This window comes from Cydia amplana, chromosome 24, assembly GCF_948474715.1.
Source record: "Cydia amplana chromosome 24, ilCydAmpl1.1, whole genome shotgun sequence".
NCBI classification, from domain to species: domain Eukaryota; kingdom Metazoa; phylum Arthropoda; class Insecta; order Lepidoptera; family Tortricidae; genus Cydia; species Cydia amplana.
Genome location: NC_086092.1, coordinates 7080891 through 7108755, shown reverse-complemented (window position 1 = coordinate 7108755; position 27865 = coordinate 7080891). Strand labels below are relative to the sequence as shown.

The following is a 27865-nucleotide window of genomic DNA, read 5'->3' as shown; positions in this document are numbered from 1 at the left end:
TCTGATCCTGACGGAGCACTTTTTTGGCTGTTTTAGGCCGCGAGTACCCGGGGTTGGTGATGCAGACCAGTCCGTTAACACCCAGCCTGAACACAATAAGACATTGTTATTTACTTTTGAGGTCCTTATCTTTTAGCGCCTTATGACGGTGTCCTAGATGAATATGTAATGAAGTCCCGGGTTCAAATTCTGGTAGCGGTATTTATTTTTGTGTGCAAGATATTTAAATAGATAACATTATGGGGGATGTAGATAGGGTGCGTGACGTATCTCAGCCACAGTAATCCAAACATCCACTTTCTCCAATAAATATTATAATGTCAATAATATATACAACACAGAACGAATGTCCAAAGTTCGGAAGATAGAAACACAGAAGGTAACAGTACGGAAGAAAGATAGAAATAGAAAATATAGCGTAAACAAAAGCAAAAGCGATAGCGAACGTAATGCGTCTAGCGGTCATAAGCGACATGCGTTTCGCGTCAGTGCTGTGCATAGACTGAGGCGGGGCGCGGCGATGGCCGGCCGGCACGGAGCGGGTCTCAAAACCGGCCGCTCTGAACAAAGGACTGCTATCGCGGTGCGCGTTTGCATTGCACCCGACTTGTTGGCACCGTCAAGAATTGACGGACGATATGTAAATATAACGTGTATATGAGCGTTTTCAAAAAAAAGTGTACATGTCATTCATATCTTCAAAATATTAACTTCTTGGGCTCATTTTACTCAGAATCATTTGTACATTCACGCCTCATACATGAAAAAATGTGTCCCAAGATTTTGTATGAAAAAAAAATATTCCAGTGCGTCACGTTCATACAAATAAAAAAAAAATCATACAAGAATGTGACGATCAGGAAAGGACATTTTTGGACACATTTTTTTATGTATGAGGCGTGAATGTACAAATGATTCTGAGTAAAATGAGCCCAAGAAGTCAATATTTTGAAGACATGAATGAAATGTACACTTTTTTTGGAAAACGCTCATATTATTATTGTGTAAATGTAAATAAATGTATAAAATGTATGTAAATAAATATGTGTATATATTAATATTACGTTTTATATAAGTGTATTAATATTAGTTAAGTGTAGTGTAAGTATAAGTGTAGGTGTAAGTGTAGGTATAAGTGTAAGTGGGAAAGTAGCCCACGTAGGCTTATGTTGTGGGTATTTGTTCATGAGTTATGGATGTTTTCTATGTAATTAAGTATTTTTCAATATCTATTACATATATCTAGGTCGTCTAGTAGCTAAACTATAAGTCTTATTGAGCTTACTGTGGGGCTAAGTCGATTTGTGTATTGTGTTTGGGTTTGTTACAATTGTCTCGATAATTATAAGTTGACAGTTGTAAGAAAATTATAAAAGCTTGAATAAAAAACTAAATTTTTTGACAGAAAACTAATTTCTAAAACTTTAAAATGAGAAGGTAAACTACTTACTGGGAACCGCCAGTATTGCATCAGGCCTATGTGGATGCTCCGGCCCTAACACAAGCTCATCCTTGACAGTATGGTCGTTGTATAAGCCGGCCAGCATGGCTGCCTCACTCACTCCATCGGTGATATCTTGTAAAGGCATGGACTCTGACATAACCTCATTCTTAACTTCATGGTTGCACAGGCCAGTTCCCATAGCCCCGCTTACTCGACGCTCAACACTGTCTGGACTTAATGCCTGTAAAGGCATAGACTCTAGCAGCACCTCATCCTTGACAATATCTGTTCCATCCAAAAAGGGAGTTTGTGAAGGCAGTAACGAGGCAACCTCATTCTTAACTTCAAGGTTGCACAGGTTAGTATACATGGCTGCCTCGTTCACTTCACACTCAACACTGTCTGGAAATAAGGCTGTCTGTGAGGGCGTAGACTCCAGCCAATCCTCATCCTTCACTTTGCTGTACAGGCCGGTCAGCATTGCCTCCCATTCTGCACTGTTTAAACATGATGTCTGCGAAGGAACTATCTGTAACTCGTTCTCATCTTTCACTTCATGTATGTATAAGCTGGATGGCACTGCCTCGCTTACAACACATCCATCGCTGTCCAAACATGGAGACGTATTTACCCGCACAGCGGGAAAGAGGGGAGGCCTTTGCCCAGCAGTGGGACACACTAATAGGCTAATAAAAAAAAATATTTGGGCAAGTAAAAATGGTTATACAAATGTATCACAACAGTTCAGTCGAAATCTAAACTAAGATAGGACTAACTAGACCAAGATAAATTTTGCTATTTTATTCATACTATCTACCCATAAGCATTGAATATTAGTGTTATGCTGTGATGAGATTTTGTTAACATTCATAATTGTTTAAGTACAACAAGTAAGTATATTAGTCTGTGCGGAAAGAGAAGAGTCGTAGATTGTATTGGATCCCATACATTTCACGACTCTTCTCTTTCCGCACGGTCTTTATGTATATGACTATTCTGGAAAATGAAAACATATAAGAATTAGCATATTCAACTAACCTGCTGTTGAGGATTCTGTTGTTGCATAATTGTGGTCTCCGAGGTAGGCTTGCAAGTGACAGACGCCACATGCTGGTTCTATAAGAAATAATATAGGGTCAGCAGGCCTCACACAGGAGTTAAAACAGTATCTCGCTTGTTAGGTAGACTCTCCGTCTTTTTCTAACTGTATTAATTAGAGAGGGACGGGTCGTCTATTTTGCAGGCAAGATATTGTTTCGCCGCTCCTGTGATACAGGTCAAAATATAGTTTATTTTGCTTGGGGCAATAGAAACAGAACTCCCTACAAGTGTAAAAGAACCCATACCATATTTATTTAATCTTAGGTATTTTTTTTCTTGTAATCTTTATTATCTTTTTGAACTTGTAAAATGTGATCTGTCTAATTTTCCAGAAAGGTTTGGTTTTCTAAAATTGAGCATTTGTTGGAATTTATAAGCACAGCAACGATATGACATGCTGTTAGTTTTTATATAAGTATATATGTGACGTTATCTATGAAAAGGGACCTTATTGTCGATGGCGCTTACGCCATTATTAACGATGCTCCGATATAAATACAATGCCGCGCGACGCTGTGCGGCGTAAGCGCCATCGACAATAAGGTCCCTTTTCATAGATAATGCCCCATATACATACTATAAGTAAAACAGGTTATTCAAGAGTTAAACAGCATGGTCGGATTGGTGGGCCCCTAGAAGTTAGTCCCCGGCAAGCTCGGTTCTCAATACAAACTAGTTACACTCTCATTTTAAAACAACTAGTTAGATTGCTCTGAAACTGTACTTACAATAGGATAAGGTATATATAGTTCTGTAATTAGTTTACGTAGCATTAGATACCAATATCTGGGTGACCGAGCTTCGCTCGGAAAACATATAATAACTCGGAAATGCGCGTTTTCCCAGAGATAAGACCTAGCTAGATCGATTTTTCGCACCCGAAAACCCCTATATACCAAATTTCATCGAAATCGTTAGAGCCGTTTCCGAGATCCCCGAAATATATATATATATATTCCTCACTTTTAAATTTAAGCTGCCTGTGAGCAACTATTCTATGTCATGCCAAAAACTCCACCTTGCCCCTCTATTTAAAAGACGATCGGCAAATGATGTAAGTCTATTAATGAAAATAGCCCAAGGTATAGTTGATTCCCCGGATCTTGTGAGTAAAGTACAATTCTATATACCTGCCTCGCAATTGCGCAGAAGGCCCCTGATTCGCATCCCTCTTTCTCGCAATAACATTTGTAAAAAATGTTTCTTTCCCCGAACAACTAGGCTATTTAATGAATTGAATGATATGCCCGATGTGGATTTGTTTCATAGATGTTTCAAGATTAATAATGTTAAAAATATTATTGTCAATAGATAGGTAGTAGTCAATAGTAGATACCCGACTTAAGTTTGTGTTCGTAATTTCTAACGTGTATTCTATTTACCTATACAGTGTAATATTTTGCTATTTCGAGACCTTTATATTTTTGTTAATTAGCATTATATATGTGGAAGCTTGTAATTTGCATTTAGCGGATAAGTCTATCAACCTATGTATATTAGGCAGTAAGCATCCCGAATAAAAATAAAATATATATAAATAAATAAATAAATAAATAAACAAGAATTGCTCATTTAAAGGTATTAGATAGATTAGATAGATAACTAAAAAATACAGCGAATTTAAGTTTTTCATACAAATCTTTGCTCTATTTTGTTTTATAAACTAATTACAGAACTAGATATACCTCATGTCATTGTATTTGCAAAGTTTCATTACAAATATTACAATCCAATACATAGTTTAAAAATGAGAACGAAACTCCGTATGGGAAGGTGAAATACGGCCGAGCTTCCCGGGGACTCTTAACATACAATAACTCACGTAGAAGTGCGCTCGCTTGGCCAGACACGAGCAGGTTATCTGAATCTGTCTCAGCCATGAATCTAGTATTTTAACTGGATCGAGCATGAGGGGTGGGGGGAAATGACCGAAAGTCTTATGTATCTTTCAGTAGGAGTAGCAGCGAAAACGCTATTATTGTTTGTCCTTGTCACAGTCTCACATCTTATTTTATTCCCCACCATAAATTAGTATGGATAATGGTGGGCAACAAATAAATTAGACCAATCATAGTGTCGCATTGCCTATGTTTTGTCCCTCACGCAGGCACGCGTATACCACTTCTATAGGGTCCTACCTTCTATGGTCTCAGCCGCTTCTTTCACGGGCATTAACTTCTGTGACTGTCCACAATGACTCTCCATTTCGCACTGAACGTGAACACCGAGTGTATCGGGACGCAAAACACTAATATTTGACCATTATTGACGATTGTATGTATAATATCACTATGCTGTACAAGAGAAGACAGAAGTCACACTGACAGCCGCTTCTTTTTTTACAAATGAACCATAGACTAAGACTAAAGATTGAACGTCGATCGGACAGATCTTAAAGTCGTAACACACTATCGCACCGTACCGCGACCTTGACCATAAGTGAGCTTGAACGATGCGGTTATGTGTTACGGAACTAAGGAAGTCCAAAGATTGCTTTCCGGTAGACCCGTCTGTTAGCGCTTTCACTTCTGTCATGCGTATTTGTTTTCGTGCAGGGGGGCTACCGCGAAAACCGAAATTGGCAAACTGCGGGGGTTTGTTCCTGGTTACCCGCAAATTGCGAACTTCGATTTTCGCGGTTATAGCCCAGGTTATGGACATTGTCGTAGTATTAGTAGTTTGTGGACATTGTAGATTTTTGGTTATAGGCATAGGACCCGCAATCGCCATTTTGAGTAGCGTGACTTTATATTTAGTTCCCAAAAGTATAGCAGATGTCTCTAGTAGTGTCAAATGTTGCAATAAGTGTGATTCTGTATCAATGCCATGTGACGGGTTGGAATGACAACTATCGTCATGCTCTCGTCTTGCCTCAATGTCGATAATATATTTCGTGAGATGGCGCTTCGACCATACCCCGTACTGAATTCGTTTCATTTGACGCATTTTTTTTGGATGTTTGATATTAAAAAAATATAAATATATTCATTCATATAAAATATAAATATAATAGCATTAGCGATGTCTTACTAATTTTAATAACTCGTAATACATTTTTCTGTCACATAATATTAATGTTACCGACGCGCGGTAACACGATACATTACATTTATAGTACATTATTGCAGAGGCCGGGAAAGAGCAATTCGTGGATGAGTTTCGATTTTGTCGGACGACGCGAAGCGGAGTCCGACAAAGAAGACGAATCCACGAATTGCTATTCCTGACGAGGCATATATAGTGCTTTTCTCCAAACATGCGAGGAAATAAGCTCAAATAATAATTATTTAAGCATCAAGCATCACTCAAATCGAACCTTCACATCAAGAATGTCAAAAACAATTCCCCTCTAATTAATTTTTAAAAGTTAAAGGCACAAACTTATTCGGCCATTCAGTACCATTCAATATTCGTTCATTCAATATAATTGTGCAATATAGTTGGTCAAACCAATTTGTCAGTTAGTAAGAACCAGGAAAACTATACCCATCCTATTCTTTTGGGTGCTAGTACTAGAGTAAGACAAAGATAGTATGATTCTCTCTGTCTATGTTTGAAATGAGATAGTCCTTTGACAAACTATAAAAGCTTTAATATTAACACGGATTTAGATCCTTAAAAAATATATAAAAATAATCTTTGATTTTATTAAGCAGTATTCGCACGATCAGACACGAGCACAACGGTCTTGTAAGAACGAGACATGAAAGGCTTACTATCTCACTCTATCCTATAGCTTGAAATGATAGCTGATCGGGTCGTGTAGACGCGGCTCGCGGCTATAATAATTGGCTGTTTACGTTTTTTATTTTTAAAAAGTAAAAAACACTACAGTAATAAGTTATTACTGTAGTGTTTTTTTACTTCCCGTCCGCTAGAAAAGGACAGCGATAGTTTGATTTTTTTAAATTAGAGTTTGACAATAACGAAGATCTTCCCGTACTATTTTTGCTACAATAAGGTGAACATTTCCGAGCATATTGGAGAAAAGTATTTTTACCTATTTGTAATATATTTGATAAAGTTCTATTTTTTTATTGACATATTTATTTACACTGGGTACCATGACAACCTCAAATATTATACTCAACATATGTAACAAGTGCGAGTTGGACTCGCGCACGGAGGGTTCCGCACCATCAACGCGGCCAAGTGCGAGTCGGACTCGCCCATGAAGGGTTCCGTATTTAGGCGATTTATGACGTATTAAAAAAAAAACTACTTGCTAGATCTCGTTCAAACCAATTTTCGGTGGAAGTTTACATGGTAATGTACATCATATATTTTTTTTAGTTTTATCATTCTCTTATTTTAGAAGTTAGGGGGGGGGGGGGGGGACACACATTTTACCACTTTGGAAGTGTCTCTCGCGCAAACTATTCAGTTTAGAAAAAAATGATATTAGGAACCTCAATATCATTTTTGAAGACCTATCCATAGATACCCCATACGTATGGGTTTGATGAAAAAAAAATTTTTGAGTTTCAGTTCGAAGTATGGGGAACCCCAAAAATTAATTGTTATTTTTCTATTTTTGTGTGAAAATCTTAATGCGGTTCACAGAATACATCTACTTACCAAGTTTCAACAGTATAGTTCTTATAGTTTCGGAGAAAAGTGGCTGTGACATACGGACGGACAGACAGACGGACAGACAGACAGACATGACGAATCTATAAGGGTTCCGTTTTTTGCCATTTGGCTACGGAACCCTAAAAATAGAGCAAAACAAGCAAAAAACGGTCACCCATCCAAGTACTGACCCCGCCCGACGTTGCTTAACTTCGGTCAAAAATCACGTTTGTTGTATGGGAGCCCCACTTAAATCTTTATTTTATTCTGTTTTTAGTATTTGTTGTTATAGCGGCAACAGAAATACATCATCTGTGAAAATTTCAACTGTCTAGCTATCACGGTTCGTGAGATACAGCCTGGTGACAGACGGACGGACGGACAGCGGAGTCTTAGTAATAGGGTCCCGTTTTTACCCTTTGGGTACGGAACCCTAAAAAGGTAAGTAATGCATAAAGGCGTATCCAGACTAGTCAATTTTTCGCCAGTCTGATAAAATTCTCCGATCGAATCAGGCCGAGCGGACGCAAATACCAATTTGATTCCCCGATCAAATAAGCAGGTGCGGACACAAAAATGCCAATTTTCACAGTAATTATCTATGGAATGCAAATTGGTGATTTAATTTGTGTACCTACGTGTGGATGCTAAATGAGATTGGCCAATTAGTGGGTATCCAGACGGGACTGATCAAATCAGTCGATTTGTTCAGGAAAATATTTGGCCAATCTTATCTTGCCTAGCGTCCACACGTACAGAAATTAAATCACCAATTTGCATTCTACTATGAAATTTGTCATTTTTGTGTCCGCACCTGCTGATGTGATCGGGGAATCAAATTGGTATTTGCGTCCGCACGGCCTGATTCGACACGAGAATTTGATCAGATTGTAAAAAGTACGTACAGATCCTAGCATTCCATAGATACTAGCTTCGAAAATTGGCATTTTTGTGTCCGCACCTCCTGATTTGATCGGGCAATCGAATCAGTGAGCCAAATTGCCGTTTGCGTCCGCACCTCCTGATTCGATTCCCTTCCCTTCCAGATTGGTGAAAAATTGACTAATCTGGATACGCCTTTACGTATTTGACGTATCAAAGATATCTTTGAAAAATCGAATATAGGTATAGATCAGTAAATAGGAACAAAAAAAACTATACTCATCCTTTTCTTTTGGGTGATAGTACTAGTGTAAGACAAAGATAGTATGACTCTCTGTCCTAGCGAGCGCAACTTTGAGATATTCTGTCAGAAAACTTTCAAACGTGAAGTAAGTAAACATCGTAATAATTTCAATGAAATCTAATGATATTACAGTATAATTATTCGACATATTTGGACGACGGCTGTATTGACAATTACATTAGCATTGTGGTTTTCAGTTAAAATGAACGTGCTTCTGACGGGAACAGGGTTTTTCGTGCCATAACCCATGAAATTTGGTCGTTACCGGCACGTACTGGAGGTGCAAGACATCTGGCAAGGCGACAGGAGCTACATAATCAAAGCCCGAGTGGTTCGTCAAGCCTCTGTGACGGCGACAGCGTATAAGACAGCCTTAATTCGTAATATCAATCGTCATGTTACTAGAGTAACATGCGATTGTTTATAACAAAAGTGGCAAATTCAAGCAGCATTGCAGCACTAATTTACTACATCAATCATGAAGAGAGTTCCACCTAAACCAGCCAGGAACAAAAATGGGGCAAGCCAAGTGTTCGACAATTTACGAACGAAAAGTATTCCAAAGGGAGATACTTCCACGAAATGTATCCTACATCAAAGAAACACAAGTGTGAACCTTTTCAGTTCGATGTCACAGATTTAAAGGAAGATTGTGCCTTGAAACGTGTACTGGAAGTTGCTGAAATAAATTGTACAGAAGATATTGAAATTTCCGTTAGCAAGGTTGTCGGAAAATTTAGTAGAACAGACTGATATTAATATTCAAAAAGAAGAATGTGTTACATGTCTTGAAAACTTTAGTATTTTTAGAAAAGAGTTTGATGTGTACAAAAGTGAAGCTAGACTAAAAAGTCATAGAAAAATTTTTTTTAGTCATAGAAAAAACATTAGAAAAACTTTTATGAAGCAAATGTTGCGTTGGCAGATAAAGACATTTTTAAATTCTGTAGTGACACAATAGAACAATATAATATATAATATAATATAAATATTGGGGGACATCTTACACAGATCAACCTAGCCCCAAACTAAGCAAAGCTTGTACTATGGGTACTAGGCGACGATATACATACTTATATAGATAAATATATACTTATATACATAGAAAACATCCATGACTCCGGAACAAATATTAGTGTTCATCACACAAATAAATGCCCTTACCGGGATTCGAACCCGGGACCATCGGCTTAGCAGGCAGGGTCACTACCCACTAGGCCAGACCGGTCGTCATAGAACTCGTCATAGAACGTCATAGGACGTCAATAGAACAATCAATGTCTGAAGAGTGGTACTCGGCGAGGAGACTAAGAATTTCTTGTGTCGGAGTGATTGTTAGCAAAGATCAGCCTTGGTTGTGCACTAGTGTAGATGGTGTTGTTATATGCGATGAATGTGTCAGTGTTAGTAGAAGTTAAATGTCCTGTATGTTGTAAAAACCACCTATTGCAGATTTTGATAAACAAAAATGTAATGTCATAATGTGCAATATTCGCAGTTTGTGAATGATCAACCAGAATTAAAAAGAAGCAAACCATATTAACTTATACCCAAATCCAAGTGCAAATGTATGTCACTGGTATGACTATGTATGATCTCTTTATATATTCACCAAAAGGTAGTTGTATAGTAAGAGTAGACAGAGACAAAGACTTTATTAAAGCAGCAATTTTAATAAGTGAATAATTTTACTTCGCTCATTATCTACGGCTCTTGTATTCTACAAGAACAAACCAAACTTTGAGTGAGAAAAACCAGCCAAAGCGTAGTTTTACAGAAAAAATATAATCAATACAATGTTAGGTAATTAACTTTTCAAATAGTAGTATGTAGTAGTAGTATTAAGTAAAATAATATGTTTAAATGTTGTTAACTCAAAATGTTTATTACTGTTTTTTTTATATGTATAGTAAAGCTGAATATTGCAGTATCACGCTTTGTGAAAATTTGCAATACGCATACCTAGCTGGAAGGCCTGTAAGTAAGGAACTCAACATTTTTATATCTTAGAATCCTAGCATACCTAAATATTAACCTGACCTTATTTGATTGTTTTTGTTTTGTTTTAATAATCTTTAGCTTTAGACTATGTTTGATTCTGATGTATGTATTGTCCCTACAACACAAGCGTTTTGGCATCCTTAGCTGTAAGTTTATGCATGTGACTGAAATAAAGGAATATGACTAATGGTATGTACAGTAGAGTTCATAAATATGTATGCATTTCTTAACCTTAATCCATTGTACTTGACTTGACTGTACATTAGACTTATAAAAATGTTGATCAGTCCAGTGCTTGGACATATTAAACCCTAACCTGACTGACACATTTTCATAGGTCCACGGGCCCATGTTATAAATATGTGGTGGTCAATGCCTGTGGTTCCTTATGCTCCATGTGCATAAGGGTCCTTCAGGCATGAAAAGTCACATAATATTTACAGGTTTTATGTGTGAAATAAAAACAAATTTAAATAAAAATGCAATGTTTTAATAGCTTTTTAAATAATGTAAATATTGTAAAAATAACTGTTGTTTTATTTGTTTGAAAATATAGGTGGTTGCAGGTTTACTAGTACCCAACAATTAACCTTTTAACCGTCAGCAATTTTTGATCGAGCGTGCTCGTGTCACCACCGACAGTAATTGTACCACGCAGAGTAAGGTTGGCATAGTTACGGGAGTTATAAATGTGCTGTAAAAACCAAATCAGATCTTTATCTTATTCATCAGACTGTGGCGAGATGAGCTGGATATGTAATGTCTTATATATCAGACTCTGGCGGTTAAAGGGTTAAACATGTAATATATCATCAATATGATAAAATAACATACTAGAACAAATTAAATTATTTTTAGAAAATATTTTAATTTGTTATTATTTTGAGTAGTCACACTACTATATAAATTATAAACTGAAATAAATGTCATATACTCAGAAAAAGTGACCCTAGCCTCTAGTGCCCCAGGCTGGAATCGAACCAGCGTCCTCTGCTATCGCGGCAGGTGCCTGTTACCTCTCGATCTCGGTCGGTGGTCTCTGTTTTTTTCTGAGTATATGACATTTATTTCAGTTTATGATAAAATACATTTACAGGAATTTTATGTAGTATCTGATAAATTATTAAGTGCTGCATTATTCTTTCGACATGAATTCTGACTCGAGCTATTTTATAAGTTGCATCGGTCACTTCCCTTGTAAATTCACCTTTATTCTGGAGAAAAGGTGGCATAATAATAGTCTATAGGTAAATTAAACAAAAGTCGTCTCCTTCACGATTTTCGTCGACATCTCTTCTAAATACCTAAAACTGGTATGGATGTGTTCCTCGTGGTCTGTAGAATACGAATTGACCGGTTTTAGTTTATGGAGGGGGGGACGTGTCGAAAAAAAGGGGGGATAGTGGGCGGCCGACCAGCATTGATATGTTCACATCTTGAGTCCTAGGGAGCGTTCAAGTATTACGTAACGAATTTGGGGGTGGGGGGGTTCTTGTAAAACGTTACGATGCGTTACAAAGGCGGGAGGGGGGGTTTAAACTACGCGTTACGTAACATTGTTTTTTAACCCTTCAGAACTTTTCGCCACTTTACGGTACTTTACGCAACATAATTGTGGCCTTTAGGGGGGTTACAGAAAAACGTTACGGCGCGTTACATGGGGGGGAGGGGGGGTCAAAAATGTCCAAAAATTGCGTTACGTAATACTTGAACGCTCTCCTATGGGACCGATCGGTTCGTGTGAGATGTCGTTTGAAAGAGTATTAAACGTGGTATTATTGTTTCATAATAACCGTAGTCATAACTGTAGTCGTTTACAAAATATTGTAAAATATATGATTTTTTACCGTGCATGGATGGCATAAGTACTGACAAAACATGCGTCTAACTCAATAAATTATAACTTTACCGCAATTTTTTTTACATGTTTCGGTGGCTGCCATTCCTCAACCCACCAACGGAGCGGCAGCTGACGTCCACGAGGATTCATCATACGTAGCCGTTAATTGGTCATGGAAACCTGTTCGTGGCTCGCGGTCTATAAGTTTTAATGGTGTATGATATTATATAACCAAGTCATAACGTAGCGGCAGCTGACGTCCACGAGGGCTCATCATATATGGCCGTTAACCAGTATACGAGTTTTCACCCGGGAGGCGATGACTGACGAAATTTGCGCCTGGCTCGGGGTCTATTATGTTTTTGGTAAGCTAATGAAATGTCTCGTATATTTTGTAATAAAATAATTGCGGTATAGTTGTAATTTATTGAGTTAGACGCATAGTTAATCATTTCATTACTTATGCCATCCATGCACGGTAAAAACTCAAATATTTTAAAATATTTTGTAATTGACTACAGTTATTATGAAACAATAATAGCACATTTAATACTCTTTCAAACGACACCTCACACGAACCGATCGGTCGCATAGGACTCAAGATGTGAACAAATGTGCTATTATCTATGAAAAGGGACTTTATTGCCGATGGCGCTTACGACACTGACATCGATAAGCAAAAAACGTAGTAGTTTAAAATTGGGGATTCTGGCACATGTTTAGTTGTTTTGATTCCCAATTTAGCAATTAAGTTTCTTTGAATACTGGAACATTCAATGTTGCTGTCTATCCAATGCGGAGGTAAATTTATGTTATGTGACGCTGATGAACTGATGAAGTCATGTTGTGTTAGAAAACTTAAATTGGATTTAAAGGTCCCTTTGTAGTTTTTTATAATTAACTCTTAAACGGTGGCCTGTAGCAAAAATGTTCTGATACATAAGTAATCTTCATAAAATTTTCTACATTAAATATTCTATACGCTTTTTCGCTAGGATCAATATTTAAAAAAATATTTAAGGGAGAAAGTTAATTATAATCAATTGTTAATATTTTTTGTAAATAACTCGTAAACGGTGGCCTGTAGCGAAAAATGTTCTGATACATAAGTAATCTACATAAAATTTTCTACATTAAATATTCTGTACACTTTTTCGCTGGGATCAATATTTAAAAAAATATAAAAGGGAGAAAGTTAATTATAATCAATTGTTAATATTTTTTGTTAATAACTCGTAAACGGTGGCCTGTAGTAAAAAATGTTTTGAAACATAAGTAATCTACATCCAATTTTCTACATTAAATATTGTATAAAAAATTCGGTAGGTTCAATATTTAAAAAAATATTTAAGGGAGAAAGTTAATGGGGAAGTTAGTGCACTGAGTTGTCCCTTTTGTCCCAGGCGATGCCGCTTGACACAATTGTTCCTTGGATCATACTTAATTGATCTGAAGTCTTAACCTGGATATTAACTTTTGGCTTCCCCCCAAAAAGGGAGAGGAGAAAAGTGGTTCCGGCTGTACACTGCGCTCTGTTTGATATAAAACCGCAATCCGATGATTGATTGACATAATTGTTCTCCCAGAAGCAGGTTCGTGGGGTATTTGTCTTTGGTACGGTCGTATAGAGGGCGGCTGGGTCACCTCCATAAAATTCCGACTTTTGGTCTACCGCTTCCGGTCAGAAAAATGTTTGACGGCCCGGCCAAACGGTCGGATTTAGGTGGGAGGTGCTCGACCAAATGTCATATTTTACCCTGGCAGATTTTGACGCCGCCATTTTTTTTTTCAAAATGGCCGACTTTATTTTTTTATTTTTTCAAGTTTGTCCTAGCGCGCCGAAATTTTGGTCACGAAAAGTCGGGGTCCCCTAGATTCCTATGAAAAATTTTTTTTTTGTAAAATGTTTATTTGCGGAAAAACTGGGCACTTTTATTTTGTATGGTAACTTTTAAACGATGGATGATAGGTGGGGGGTGCTCGACCAAATAACATAGAGGGCCTCGAGGGAAATAAAACTGCATTGAAAAAAAATCAAACTGGCCGACTTTTTTTTTTTTAAATTTCAAGTTGCTCCGAGCGCACCGAGATTTGGCATGGCAGGAGGCCTACGGCCTTCGGCCCGCCGTTTCGCTTGTCTAAGCCACTTTTACTATTGGGTCGTGTTTAAGCTCCAACTTCCCCCTCTCGTGTAACGCTTCGGGTCTTCGGCTCTACGCGGAGCTCGGCCTTCGGCCTTCGCGAACCTCGACGCTTCGCCAACGCTCGCTTATCAAGACAGTTGACTTGGTAGAACGCTTGGAAGCGCTGCATTCACGCAGCTCGGTTTTCGGCCTCGCTTTAAATTACTGGGGGTTGTACGCTTGGGAGTCGGTGTGAAGGCTCCGGGCCTTTGGCCCTCCGCCGGGGTCGGCCTTCGGCCTCCCAGCCTGAAGCTCGCCCTTCGGGCTCGCTTAACACAGTTTTTGTATAGGATTTTGCTTGGTTCGTCATTCCCGCAGCTTGGCCTTCGGCCTCGCCTAAAATTACTGGGGGTAGGCCACGCTTGGACACTCGGGCTCGCTTAACCTACTTGGAAATTTGACTTTTGCCCGTGTCCGCCGCCATGTTGGACTTTTCCAAATAAATTTTTCACATAGTATTCTTGGGCCCCCAGGCTTGTCGCATCCAAATCTCAGCGCGCTCGGACTAACTTAAAAAAAAAAGGCCATTTTGAAATTTTTTAAATGCAGTTCCATTTTTCTCGAGGCCCTCTATGACATTTGGTCGAGCACCCCCCACCCATCTCGCACCGTTTAAAAGCTGCCATACAAAATAAAAATTACCATTTTTTCCGTCATCTTGGGTTTTATAAAAAAAAAAAAAAATTATAGGAATCTAGAGGCCTCTATCTCCTGCCATGCCAAATCTCGGAGCGCTCGGACCAACTTGAAAAAATTAAAAAAAAGTCGGCCATTTTGAATTTTTTTCAATGCAGTTTTATTTCCCTCGAGGCCCTCTATGACATTTGGTCGAGCACCCCCCACCTATCACGCACCGTTTAAAAGTTACCATACAAAATAAAAGTGCCCAGTTTTTCCGCAATTAAAACATTTTACAAATAATCTAGGGGACCCCAAGTTTCCGTGACCAAAATTTCAGCGCGCTAGGACAAACTTGAAAAAATAAAAAATAAAAGTCTGCCATTTTGACAAAAAAATGGCGGCGTCAAAAACTGCCAGGGTACCTCTATGACATTTGGTCGAGCACCCCCCCCACCTAGGTCCGACCGTTTGGCCGGGCCGTCAAACATTTTTCTGACCGGAAGCGGTAGACCAAAAGTCGGAATTTTCTGGAGGTCACCCAGCCGCTCTCTATACGACCGTACCAAAGACAAATACCCCACGAACCTCCTGGGAGAACAATTATGTCAATCAATCATCGGATTGCGGCTTTATATCAAACAGAGCGCAGTGTACAGCCGGAACCACTTTTCTCCTCTCCCTTTTTGGGGGTAAGCCAAAAGTTAATATCCAGGTTAAGGCTTCACATCAATTAAGTATGATCAAAGGAACAATTGTGTCAAGCGGCATCGCCTGGGACAAAAGGGACAACTCAGTGCACTAACTTCCCCATTAACTTTCTCCCTTAAATATTTTTTTTAAACATTGAACCTACCGAATTTTTTTATAGAATATTTAATGTAGAAAATTGGATGTAGATTACTTATGTTTCGGAACATTTTTTGCTACAGGCCACCGTTTACGAGTTATTAACAAAAAATATTAACAATTGATTATAATTAACTTTCTCACTTAAATATTTTTTTAAATACTGATCCCAGCGAAAAAGTGTACAGAATATTTAATGTAGAAAATTTTATGTAGATTACTTATGTATCAGAACAGTTTTTGCTACAGGCCACCGTTTATGAGTTATTTACAAAAAATATTAACAATTGATTATAATTAACTTTCTCCCTTAAATATTTTTTTAAATATTGATCCCAGCGAAAAAGTGTACAGAATATTTAATGTAGAAAATTTTATGTAGATTACTTATGTATCAGAACATTTTTTGCTACAGGCCATCGTTTACGAGTTATTTACAAAAAATATTAACAATTGATTATAATTAACTTTCTCCCATAAATATTTTTTTAAATATTGATCCCAGCGAAAAAGTGTACAGAATATTTAATGTAGAAAATTTTATGTAGATTACTTATGTATCAGAACATGTTTTGCTACAGGCCACCGTTTACGAGTTATTTACAAAATTATTAACAATTGATTATAATTGACTTTCTCCCATAAATATTTTTTTAAATATTGAACCTACCGAATTTTTTTATAGAATATTTAATGTAGAAAATTGGATGTAGATTACTTATGTTTCAAACCATTTTTTGCTACAGGCCACCGTTTACGAGTTATTAACAAAAAATTGATTGATTAATTGTTTGATTATAATTAAGTTTCTCCCTTTTATATTTTTTTAAATATTGATCCCAGCGAAAAAGTGTACAGAATATTTAATGTAGAAAATTTTATGTAGATTACTTATGTATCAGAACATTTTTTGCTACAGGCCACCGTTTACAAAAAATATTAACAATTGATTATAATTAACTTTTTCCCTTAAATATTTTTTTAAATATTGATCCTAGCGAAAAAGCGTATAGAATATTTAATGTAGAAAATTTTATGAAGATTACTTATGTATCAGATCATTTTTGCTACAGGTCACCGTTTAAGCGTGCAACTTCATGTGATGTTGAATAAAACTTTTCTATGTCTATGTCTAAGAGTTATTTATAAAAAACTACAAAGGGACCTTTAAATCCGATTTAAGTTTTCTAACACAACATGACTGATCAGTCCATCAGCGTCACATAACATAAATTGACCTCCGCATTGGATAGACAGCAACATTGAATGTTCCAGTATTCAAAGAAACTTAATTGCTAAATTGGGAATCAAAACAACTAAACATGTGCCAGAATCCCCAATTTTAAACTACTACGTTTTTTGCTTATCGATGTCAGTGTCGTAAGCGCCATCGGCAATAAGCTCCCTTTTCATAGATAATAGCACAAATATCAATGATGGTCGGCCGACATCTTTGCCCCCCCCCCTTTTTTCGACCCGTCCCCCCCTCCATAAACCAAAACCGGTCAATTCGTATTCTAGAGATCACGAGGAACACATCCATACCAGTTTTAGGTATTTAGAAGAGATGTCGACGACTTTTCTCAAAACAGGCCGGTTTCCTCCAGTCTAAAAAAACAATTTCTTTTCCACTTTCATCAATTACATTCTTTATTGCCGGAAATCCCTTATCAGCCAAGACAATATCCCAATTTTTTAAGTAGTCTACAAATCCTGACTCGTTATTTGGGAGACACTTTTTCTTCCACCACATTCTTTTGACTTGAACGATATGAAGCCTCCCTGGAGTAATACCAATAAGCACTTTTGAGGTAAAACCCTTTTTATAGTGTGAGTAGCAATACACACGATTAGCAAAACTTGATGGTACTTCTATACTTGCTCTGTAGGTACTATAGGCAACTCTGTACTCTAGTGTTACTATACTCCGGACGGAAGCATTCTAGCCAAAAAACCAAATTTGATGTAACAGCTGCTACTTCTTCAACATACGGGCAGAATATTCTTGACACTGTTGTTCTATGAATACCGAACAAAACACTGAGTGCTGAAAATGTGACACCAAGTTTTATTTTCATCAAGAAAAGTAGAAGTCTATCTTTTTCGCTCACCATATAATTTATTTGTGTAGTTTTTAATAAAAAGTTGAAGTTGTTAAGAGTAACACCTGCAAGATCTACAAGCTGCGGCCGATTGCATAACAAATTACAACTTGCTACAACTAATATTACAAGCGGAACTCCTTTTCTAATTTAACTTATTAAATAAGGAGTTCCGGTTGTATTATTAGTTGTAGTTTGTTATGCAATCGGCCCCTGTTCGTTGGTTTTAATAAATTAAAATCCAGCAAAATATTTACTGTCAGTTATGGTGGCTAGATCCAGAGAAATACTTTTAGCAGTATTACAGACTTCGAGTTTTGTTATTTTAAAATGCTTAATAATCTTCGTACACTGGTACTGATATCTACATATTTCTGTTTGAACTTCGGCATCACGTTTTTTTACCATAAAATATGTACCTGTTGCACGTAAACGTCTTTCCTGGATTTTGTACACCTGTATACAGGTCCACTTGACATTCACTATCAATATTTTGAAGTCACACTAACACTATTTTCCAGCAATTCAAAGTCACTTGTATTAGTTGTATTAATAGCACTAACAGCTTCTATTTTTTCGCGTTTCTTCGTTCCATATAACGTTGGAACCTCGATATTGCCGCATTTTCGTCAATCCGTCTTGATTTGTCTCGATTCTTGGAACATAGCTGGGACTGGCTTGTTCATCACTTTCATCAGCCTTTCTACCAACAATAAAGTAAGCACTGCAAATTCTGTCGTCCGGTTTTGAGTGCCATCGGGACTATAACAAAATAATTCACCGTTAAAACTTGATACGTTTACAACATAAATCAAATTTTTGCGTATTTAAGGAAGGTATGATTTTAGAGGTTAGGTTAGGTGACTTACTTTTTTTCTCCTTACGGCAATTATCCATTTATTGCGTGTTCTTGTTTCCACACTACTTTTGGAAATCTATAAAATTTGCAGTCACTATTTCTGCTAGTGTTTACACAATTAACGACAACACATCTTGCTGTGAAGACCATTTTTATCTAAAACATATACATTTGATTGCTATCTGTGACAAAAAACGAAAGTCAGCCCTAATTATAATAATAACAACTAACTCACACAATGACACGTGTACAGATGCGCTGTTCACACATAGAAACGCAAATGATGCGGTAGTATACTCGGTCAACCAGATCTTGACAGTAGAAAAAGGCGGCAAATTTGAAAAATGTAGTCCCATAGAAAATTTGAATTTCGCGCCTTTTTTTACTGACAAGATTTGGTTGACCAGCTACCTAATATTAAAATTATTGCGCCATCTATCCATTCGTTTAAGAAAAACTAAGAACTACACCTTAACAACTACAACGTCTACAACTCTTCTAGTGGCAGCGCCCTCTTGCGGAATGGGCTACACAACCTACAGCCCGCTGAATGACCGACGCCATCTAAGTCTAATACAAAAAAAATGTTTTCTTCCGGGGTACGCTACTCAAAATGGCGATTGCGAGTCCTAATAGGTTAGTCCATGGTTATAGGGTTTTATAGGGTCATTGTGCTAGTTTCCGTCTAGGGCTAGTTTTCGTCCACTTGATGAAATTTGAATAAAAACCTAGAGTGGAGTTTAATAGAAATTGCAAATAATGTAAACAAATACGACAGATTTTGTTTTGTTAGCGTTTCTGTGAAAATAGCCTTCGTAAAAATGCATAATAAGACCTAGCTAAATCGATTTTTCGCCCCCGAAAACCCCCGTATAACAAATTTAATCGAAATCGTCAGAGTCGTTTCTGAGATCCCCGAAATATATAAATATACAAGACTTGCTCTGTTAAAGGTGTAAGATAACATTATAGCAATATGTAGGTCTTATCTTAGGTTGTTTAACATAAACGTTTATACTTTTAATACTCAATTACTCGTACATCGTAAATATTTCCCGCACCTATTACTGCTTGATCTCTGTTATAACTGATGGTAGAGAATGCCTTTTTACATTAAGTTTGCCTTTTGTTAATTTTTTACTGTATTTACAATAAAGTTTAAATAAATATGTAAATAAATAATAATTGTGATACAATCTTACATCAAATCTTGATTATTGACCTGACCATAAAAAACTGGTCTGAAGTGAAATGGTACTTGACGCATCTATAAAAAAAAACGAACTTTCGAAAAAGGAATCCGTTTAAATCACCACTACAAGTTGACCCGTACCTGAGACGATACTTGAAGAAAACTGAGATCTTTATAACCGGTCACGTTAACAAACGTTATGCGATCCATGAAATAGCTGTTATCTCTTAATTGTATTGAGTTAGAGTCGGGTTTTGAGTGTTTTGATGAGTGGTAGGTGTATGTGTAAAGTTGTTTTTCTCTACGGTGTATCGGTCTGTCCACTAGCGGCCTACTTTACACGGTCAAGCGCAGCTGTGTTGCCATCAGAGTGTTGTTTAACCGGAATTATGGATTTTTTACATCTATTATTTTTCATTTCTATTACCTAATATTTATTCTAATACCTAAGGTAATTTTAATACCATGGTTGAAATAAACGATTATGATTACCATTCCGTTTAATACATATCTGATTCTATACAAAGTGACCGGTTTCCACTGCTCTTGATTGTATACCTGGAAAATATATCAAAACATGAGAAATACTAATTTATTAAAACTGGCCAATTTCCTTGTTACGAGTAAGCCAAAGTAGGTATGCGGAGATTCATATTTCTTTGTGTATTCAAAATTTAAATACAATGCAATAAAAAAATCTTATTGTTATGGCACTCCACAAATAGGTATCAGCAAACTGGCACAAAAAATTGACAATGTCACCTAAGTATTGGAATCGAAATTATCTTATTTCCAAAATGAGTTTTCTTTGTTCGCTGTAAAATGTTCTTGAAATTTCCGAGATCTTTTCCAACCGTTTGGAAACTTTTCGTAACTTGCACATCTGACGGGCTACCACTAAAACCGAATTTCGTAAATAGGCTACATTCCTACTAGTCAAATCAGCTTCTTTTTTAGAACTGTCAAAACGATTTGCTAATATGGAATTTATATGAAAACGAATGTAGTGACGTCACGATAAACTCACCTACTTTTTATATTTCAATCCGATTTATTAAAATCAAATTGTGTTTAAAAATAGCTGCTAGACAGACATGACATAGACATGTTTTTCTAATAATTATCTGGTGCTTTATTTCGTGCACGGTTTGAAATAATTTATTTTAAGTACAGGAAACATCCCTATTGCGGGGATCTTTCTCTTTTACTCCAATGAAGGCGTAATTAGAGTGACAGAGAAATTTGCGAAATTCGAAACCTATATGTATAGATGGTCAAGCAAATCTTGTCAGTAGAAAAAGGCGCGATATTCAAATTTTCTATGGGACAATATTCCTTCGCGCCTACATTTTTCAAATTTGCCGCCTTTTTCTACTGACAAGATCTGCTTGACCATCTATAAATAGAATTGTCATATTAAATTTATATCTATCTAATACCTTTAAACGAGCAATTCTTGTTTATTTATTTATTTATTTATATATATATATCGGCGATCTCAGAAACGGCTCTAACGATTTCGATGAAATTTGGTATATGGAGGTTTTCGGGGGCAAAAAATCGATCTAGCTCGGTCTTATCTCTGGGAAAACGCTCATTTTTGAGTTTTTATATGTTTACCGAGCAAAGCTCGGTCTACCAGATATTGAATGTAATTTTTTATACTATTAAACTAAAAAGTTACGGTCTACAGAATAAACTACCTATCTCATATTACCGAATGCTCTATTTAACGGAGGTCTTCGCAACTACATTATATATGTTGCAAATACATTTGGTACATAAACAAAGTAAATATTAGGTATAAGGCAATTGCTACTAGTGCTACTACACACAAATATAATACGATTACATAACTTACATTGTCACAGTTGACAAAATCTAATTACTAAAACAACACAAACACCTATTGTTTATATAACCAACCTTGTCACATATTATAATGTCAAGCCACACTTCAGTAACTTTTGGGGTCGGTTGTTGATTCGAGAGAACTGGCAACACAGACACACGCACATCACTTACCCGTCCGCCGCGGCACGCGATCGTCGTCTCAAATTAAAAAGTTAAAATTCAAAATGGCGCGCGTTTTCCGCGCTTTCCGCCGGCCGTTCTTTTTTCAAACTCGACAAGAATCTACTATGGCTTCGTTGACGAAGGACGAGATTTTGATACTTTTGCGACCGCCTTTTACGAATTGGAGCAATATTATAAGAGACGCGGAGAAAGTTGTGGGATATCCTACATCGTTTATGAATCTGAGGTGTCTGTTGAGTGACGAGTTTGCAAATATGGCGCTGTATCTAAGGAAATTGGTGAGTTTTCATGTTTTTAGCCTGACATTAATTTCTGGAGTATGAACTCCAGGTATGAACCTTTGATCATAGGGGAGACTTGGGCACCTAAATCATAAAATTAAAAATAACTTAAGTACCTACCTAAAGGAAAGAATTGCTATAATGTTCTCATTTTGACAACGTAGTTTTAGGAAGTTTATAGAATAGGAAAAATACATTTTGAATGAGTTGTCGCCTGCGGCATTTCCGGACCGATACGACCTTCAAGAAAAGAGCGTACTCCCATTTTAAAGGCCGGCAACGCACATATAACCCCTCTGGTGTTGCGGGTGTGCATGGGCGGCGGTAATCGCTTACCATCAGGCGATCCGTCTGCGTTTGCCACTTATATCATAACGAAAATATATTTTTCCTAAATTAAACATTCTGACGTTTTTTACAAATGTAGTCAGAGAAAAAATTCTCCTAAAAACATATTTTTACGCAGTCAATTCTTACCAAAGAAACGTGCGTAATTTTTTTTAGCCACGAGAAGATAGGACATGACTCAACCTATCTGCCGTTTTAATTTGGCAAACGATGTACCAAACAACCTGTGTATTTCATTTCAAATTATAAAAATATAGGGATTGAAGTTAAGTAAAAGCGTAGAGTTAGACCAAGAAAAGTCTGCAGCGATTTTGATAGCCCCCGCAGTGCAAGTGTTATTTACACGCCATAAATTCATAGTTTGACGTTTAAAATAACACTTGCACTGCGTGGGCTATCAAAATCGCTGCAGACTTTTCTCGGTCTGACTCTAATAAGTCGGACTGCGGACGATTATAAGCATACTACTTTCACGACATTATGACAGTAATAAGTAGGTGGGCGTGAAAGTGGTTTCATCGAAATAGGAACTATGCTGTTATTGTTTACACGGGTGTGTAATGTTTTTAATAACAAGTATTTTCGAATTTTCATTTTGCATAATTCGAATTGCATAATTTTGAAAGCAGAAATGATTATTTAGTATAAAAACAAAATGAATAAGAACAAATTTCATAATTTCAGTAGTAATAATAATTTAGTTGCATAGTAATGTATTTGCATAACAGGCAATCAGTATAATGATCACTTTGTATACTATTTAATGCTCATAACGATATAATGTTCATAGAATATAAACGCCTACTGAAAATTGATAAGCAAAATATAAACGCCCCACTGCTGGGCACAGGCCTCCTCTCATGATCGAGACTAATCGAGAGGGTAATAAAGCGTATTATAAAATAAGTCGGTTCTGGCGCTTCGCCGGCCGCTGCCGCGGCACGCTCGCTTCGCTCGCTCGGCTCGCGCGCTGTAGGGTCGCAGTTCTACCTAACACTCCTCCTCGCTTCGCTCGTCGTCGTACCTAACGGCGACCTGCCTTAAGGTAGAATATGTACTAAAGTTGTTTTATAATATATGTCATATATTATATGATGTCACCCGATCATTCGTTAAAATATGGTTCTACATTTTAATCATAATACTAACTGTATGTTATAACAAGTAAAATTATTCCTAATGATCGTTATAAACAACGTTTTTATGATCATAGAACATTCTGTAATTTAATTGTTATAACGAATAATATTATGGATTTTGTTTCTATACATTATGTTTATTATGAGTTTTAAAAGTAGTTAAATGTAATTATGCAAAATGTTTGTATTAAAATTGAACGGCACCCATCCAATCCATATCGTTTCAATCTCTAGTATTTGACGTATCTTAAAGTTCGAATATGGCTGTAGGTCGCGTCAAGATTATTTTGAACACCTCGCCCGCTTAGCAACTTCTGCTGTTGACTCGTAAAACCAATTTTTTTATAAACTTTCTAATTTTAAATTTTACCATTCCAGCTTGGTAGCAACCATCTCGTGATGCAGACAGCAAAGAACGTCCTCTACGGAGACTCCAAGAACCTCCAACCCTGGGGGCTGATCATCCTCCTCCTCTCCAAGTCAGTCAAGACCTCATCAGCTCACACCCTACAATCCCAACAGATAGAGGAAAAGCAGAGACTCCTCGCTGAACTGACCGAGATGATGAGAACAGGTCATCTGATCCACAAAGGCATAGTTAATGTTCCATTCGCTAAAAGATCCAAAAGCACAGAATCAGCGATCTTCGGAAATAAAATAGCTTTACTCCTTGGAGACTATATCTTAGTGACAGCCAATGACATGCTCGCAAAGCTGAGAAACTCCGAAGTATCCTACATAATTTCCTCAGCTTTAAGAGACTTGTCCGAAGGAGAATTCTTCGGAGAACGAGATGAACAGAACCAACCGATTCCAGGCAAACCTAAACCAGTAGCTGATGATTTGGATATAACTTTTGATACCACTACAATCTCAGTTGATGATGTCTTGGGGAGACCTAGGAAGGAATGGACTATTAGATCAGTTTATAATGGCGCTTCCTTGCTTGGAAGGGGATGCCAATCTGCAATGGTTCTAGGCCAACAGAATAGGGAAACTGTCAGCTATGCATACCATTTTGGATGTCATGTTGGACTTGCTTGGCAGGCTGCTGCTGAAAACCAGACTTTGACATCGAACAGCAAAGATCAGTTTTGCTTAGCGAGTGCCCCTGTCTTATTCGCTTTGGAAGAAAATCCAGGCTTGTATCAGATAATAGATCAAGCGAAAGGAGACTTGAAAGACGTGGATTATGAAGATCTTAAATTCAATATTCTTAAGACTGACGCTATTAATAAAACTCAAAAGCTGTATGAAGATCATGCGCAGAAAGCTATAGCTTATATTGAAAGTATTGGACAGAACGAATCTGTAGATATGATTAAGAAATTGATAAATACTTTCTAAAGTCGCAGGAAATTGATAAATACTTTAGAAAGTATTTATCAATTTCTCAATTTCCAAAGAGCATTCTTTGGCATCATTAAAGTGTCCTTTAGGTCTGAAAGACTCTGATGAGGTCTGAAAGACTCTGATGAGGCCTGAAAGACTTATGAGGTCTGAAAGACTCTGATGAGGTCTGAAAGACTGATGAGGTCTGAAAGACTGATGAGGACTGAAAGACTGATGAGGTCTAAAAGAGATAGGTACTCGTATTACTTAATATGGGAGCGTTCAAGTATTACGTAACGCAATTTTTGGACATTTTTCCCCCCCATGTAACGCGCCGTAACGTTTTTCTGTACCCCCCCCTCTCCCTAGTAAAACGTTACGTAACCACCAAGTGACCATTTTTTTACCTAAAGGCCACAATTATGTGGCGTAAAGTACCTGAAGGGTTAAAAAACAATGTTACGGTAACGCGTAGTTCAAACATAGACTAGGAATCCTCTAGACGGAGTTTAGAGCAATTATTTCAAGAAACCGATGCTGCCAAAAATACTGGGGTGCGGGGGACGAGGTGAGCAAATCCCGTGCCGTGATTGGTCCGTTCAAAAACACGGACCAATCACGGCACGGGATTGACTCGAAGATGGAGTAAAACTACCGTATAAGTGGCAGAGGGGGTAGCGTTACTATGCTCAGTCTAGAGGATGTCTTGTCTGTGAGTTCAAACCCCCGCCCCTGTAACGCATCGTAACGTTTTACAAGACCCCCCCCCCAAATTCGTTACGTAATACTTGAACGCTCCCTATACCTATTTACGAACAAGACGGATCTTGCCAGAATCACAGTGAATATTGACTACAATAGTACATTACGATACAAGAATTTCCTACTTTTCGCACGTGTATTGTACAACGTTTTACAGGCCTATGGCCCTTTAAATTTTCGACATAGGCATGTACTGTGGTAGGTAATTACCGCACTAGGGCAGTAAAGTAGCATCATATGTACCTACACCGTAAAATATTTTTTTTGGTTTTTGTTCAAAACTTTACTTGACATACCTACTTACAATAGTAAATGTATGAATGAATGAATGAAAGTTGTGTAAAAATGGCACGGTACCATTAATATTAATGAGATTTATTTAATAATTTATACTAAAATTGTTATTACAGGAATAATAACATAGGTACATACATATGTGGTATTAAAAACGAACTTATTTAACTAAGTGCTCAATATTAGTGTAAGTTATTTAATTATTTATAACCATTTTTGTTTTTAAATCTTGCTTATTGGGACTATTAAATTTATACGTGTTAATAATAAACTACTTATTTAAAACAGATGTTATTTTAATTTATAAATTATAAACTGACACATACGAAAGAAATTGTGACCAAGGCCTCCAGCCAAAATCTGGGAATGCAACAGCTTCTTCAGGCTCCTCTACACGATGGGCCAACGCCGGCCACTCCAAGGGACGCAGCCATGCGGTAGAATGAGATAGCAATATCACTTGCTCCCTCTAACGCATAAGTGCGTCCCTTGGAGTAGCCGGCGCTGGGCCATCGTGTAGAGCCATTCTACATTCGTGCCACTAGTACTAGGCCACCCAACCCACCTCGATACGCTCGCTAGACGAGTCCGGTCGAAATTTATCGAGCTAGATACTAAAAAACCGGCCAACTGCGAGTCGGACTCGCGCACGGAGGGTTCCGCACCATCAACAAAAAATAGAGCAAACAAGCAAAAAAACGGTCACCCATCCAAGTACTGACCCCGCCCGACGTTGCTTAACTTCGGTTAAAAATCACGTTTGTTGTATGGGAGCCCCACTTAAATCTTTATTTTATTCTGTTTTTAGTATTTGTTGTTATAGCGGCAACAGAAATACATCATCTGTGAAAATTTCAACTGTCTAGCTATCACGGTTCGTGAGATACAGCCTGGTGACAGACGGACGGACGGACGGACGGACAGCGGAGTCTTAGTAATAGGGTCCCGTTTTTACCCTTTGGGTACGGAACCCTAAAAAAGCATCGGATAGACGGACATGGCGAAACTATTATTTAAGGGTTTCCATTGTCATTTGTTTCGTAATTATATTTAGGAAACAAATGGCTTCTCAAACTTTTTGTGTGTGGCATTTCTTTCAGACATTGTTAGTCATTTTTCATTTTGTGATTATTCATTAATGAAATGTATTCAATGTCCACCCATTCACGTCAATTATCCCGAAAATCCATATTAGATATGAGGCAAAGAGTATTCGTATACACTCTAATTTTCTTTGATATGAGGTATGTTAAGAACATATGTAGGTTAATGCTTCCAAAAAACTGATAACTAACCAGAGGTGGATCAACAAAATTGCTCGCAAAACAGTTCAAGGCGTTTTGGTTAACTAAAAAGAACGTAGCCTTACACGCACACACACGGACACACACAATGTTTTCTTTCCTTTTTATTCATTCTTTGAATTGCTTAATTTCTTCAACTATTAAGTACCTTCCTACCTACATTAATTAGTCTTTACCTATTATATTACATTAGTCTTTACTTAACCTTCAGCCTACGAATTACGATTCCGGCTACCACGGTGACATGACAGGCATAGCCTAGTGTGAGGCCACAGGACATTATGTATTACCATATTACTTACCTAATAATTAATAAGGTATAGCATAACGTAACGCATTAGGCATTATGTTTTATTAATAAGGTTTTTCCTTTTAAATAAATATTATTCTTATTCTTATAATATAACCACTAGGTTATTTG

At 37.3% G+C, this 27865-nt stretch overlaps 2 protein-coding genes and 1 pseudogene across 2 annotated transcripts in view; all 3 read left to right on the top strand.

The window, feature by feature from the left end:
• Window positions 1-27865, top strand: part of LOC134659241 (androgen-dependent TFPI-regulating protein-like) — a 516400-nt gene that overhangs the window by 462542 nt on the left and 25993 nt on the right. The gene's annotated exons all lie outside the window — the stretch shown is intronic.
• On the top strand, window positions 8551-10032 carry LOC134659055 (uncharacterized; annotated as a pseudogene).
• LOC134659196 (all trans-polyprenyl-diphosphate synthase PDSS2-like) lies at window positions 21904-25099 on the top strand. Its single transcript, XM_063514824.1, has 2 exons — window positions 21904-22262; window positions 24131-25099. Exons 1-2 carry the CDS (start codon window positions 22026-22028, stop codon window positions 25097-25099), a joined length of 1206 nt encoding a protein of 401 aa, XP_063370894.1. The 5' UTR covers window positions 21904-22025.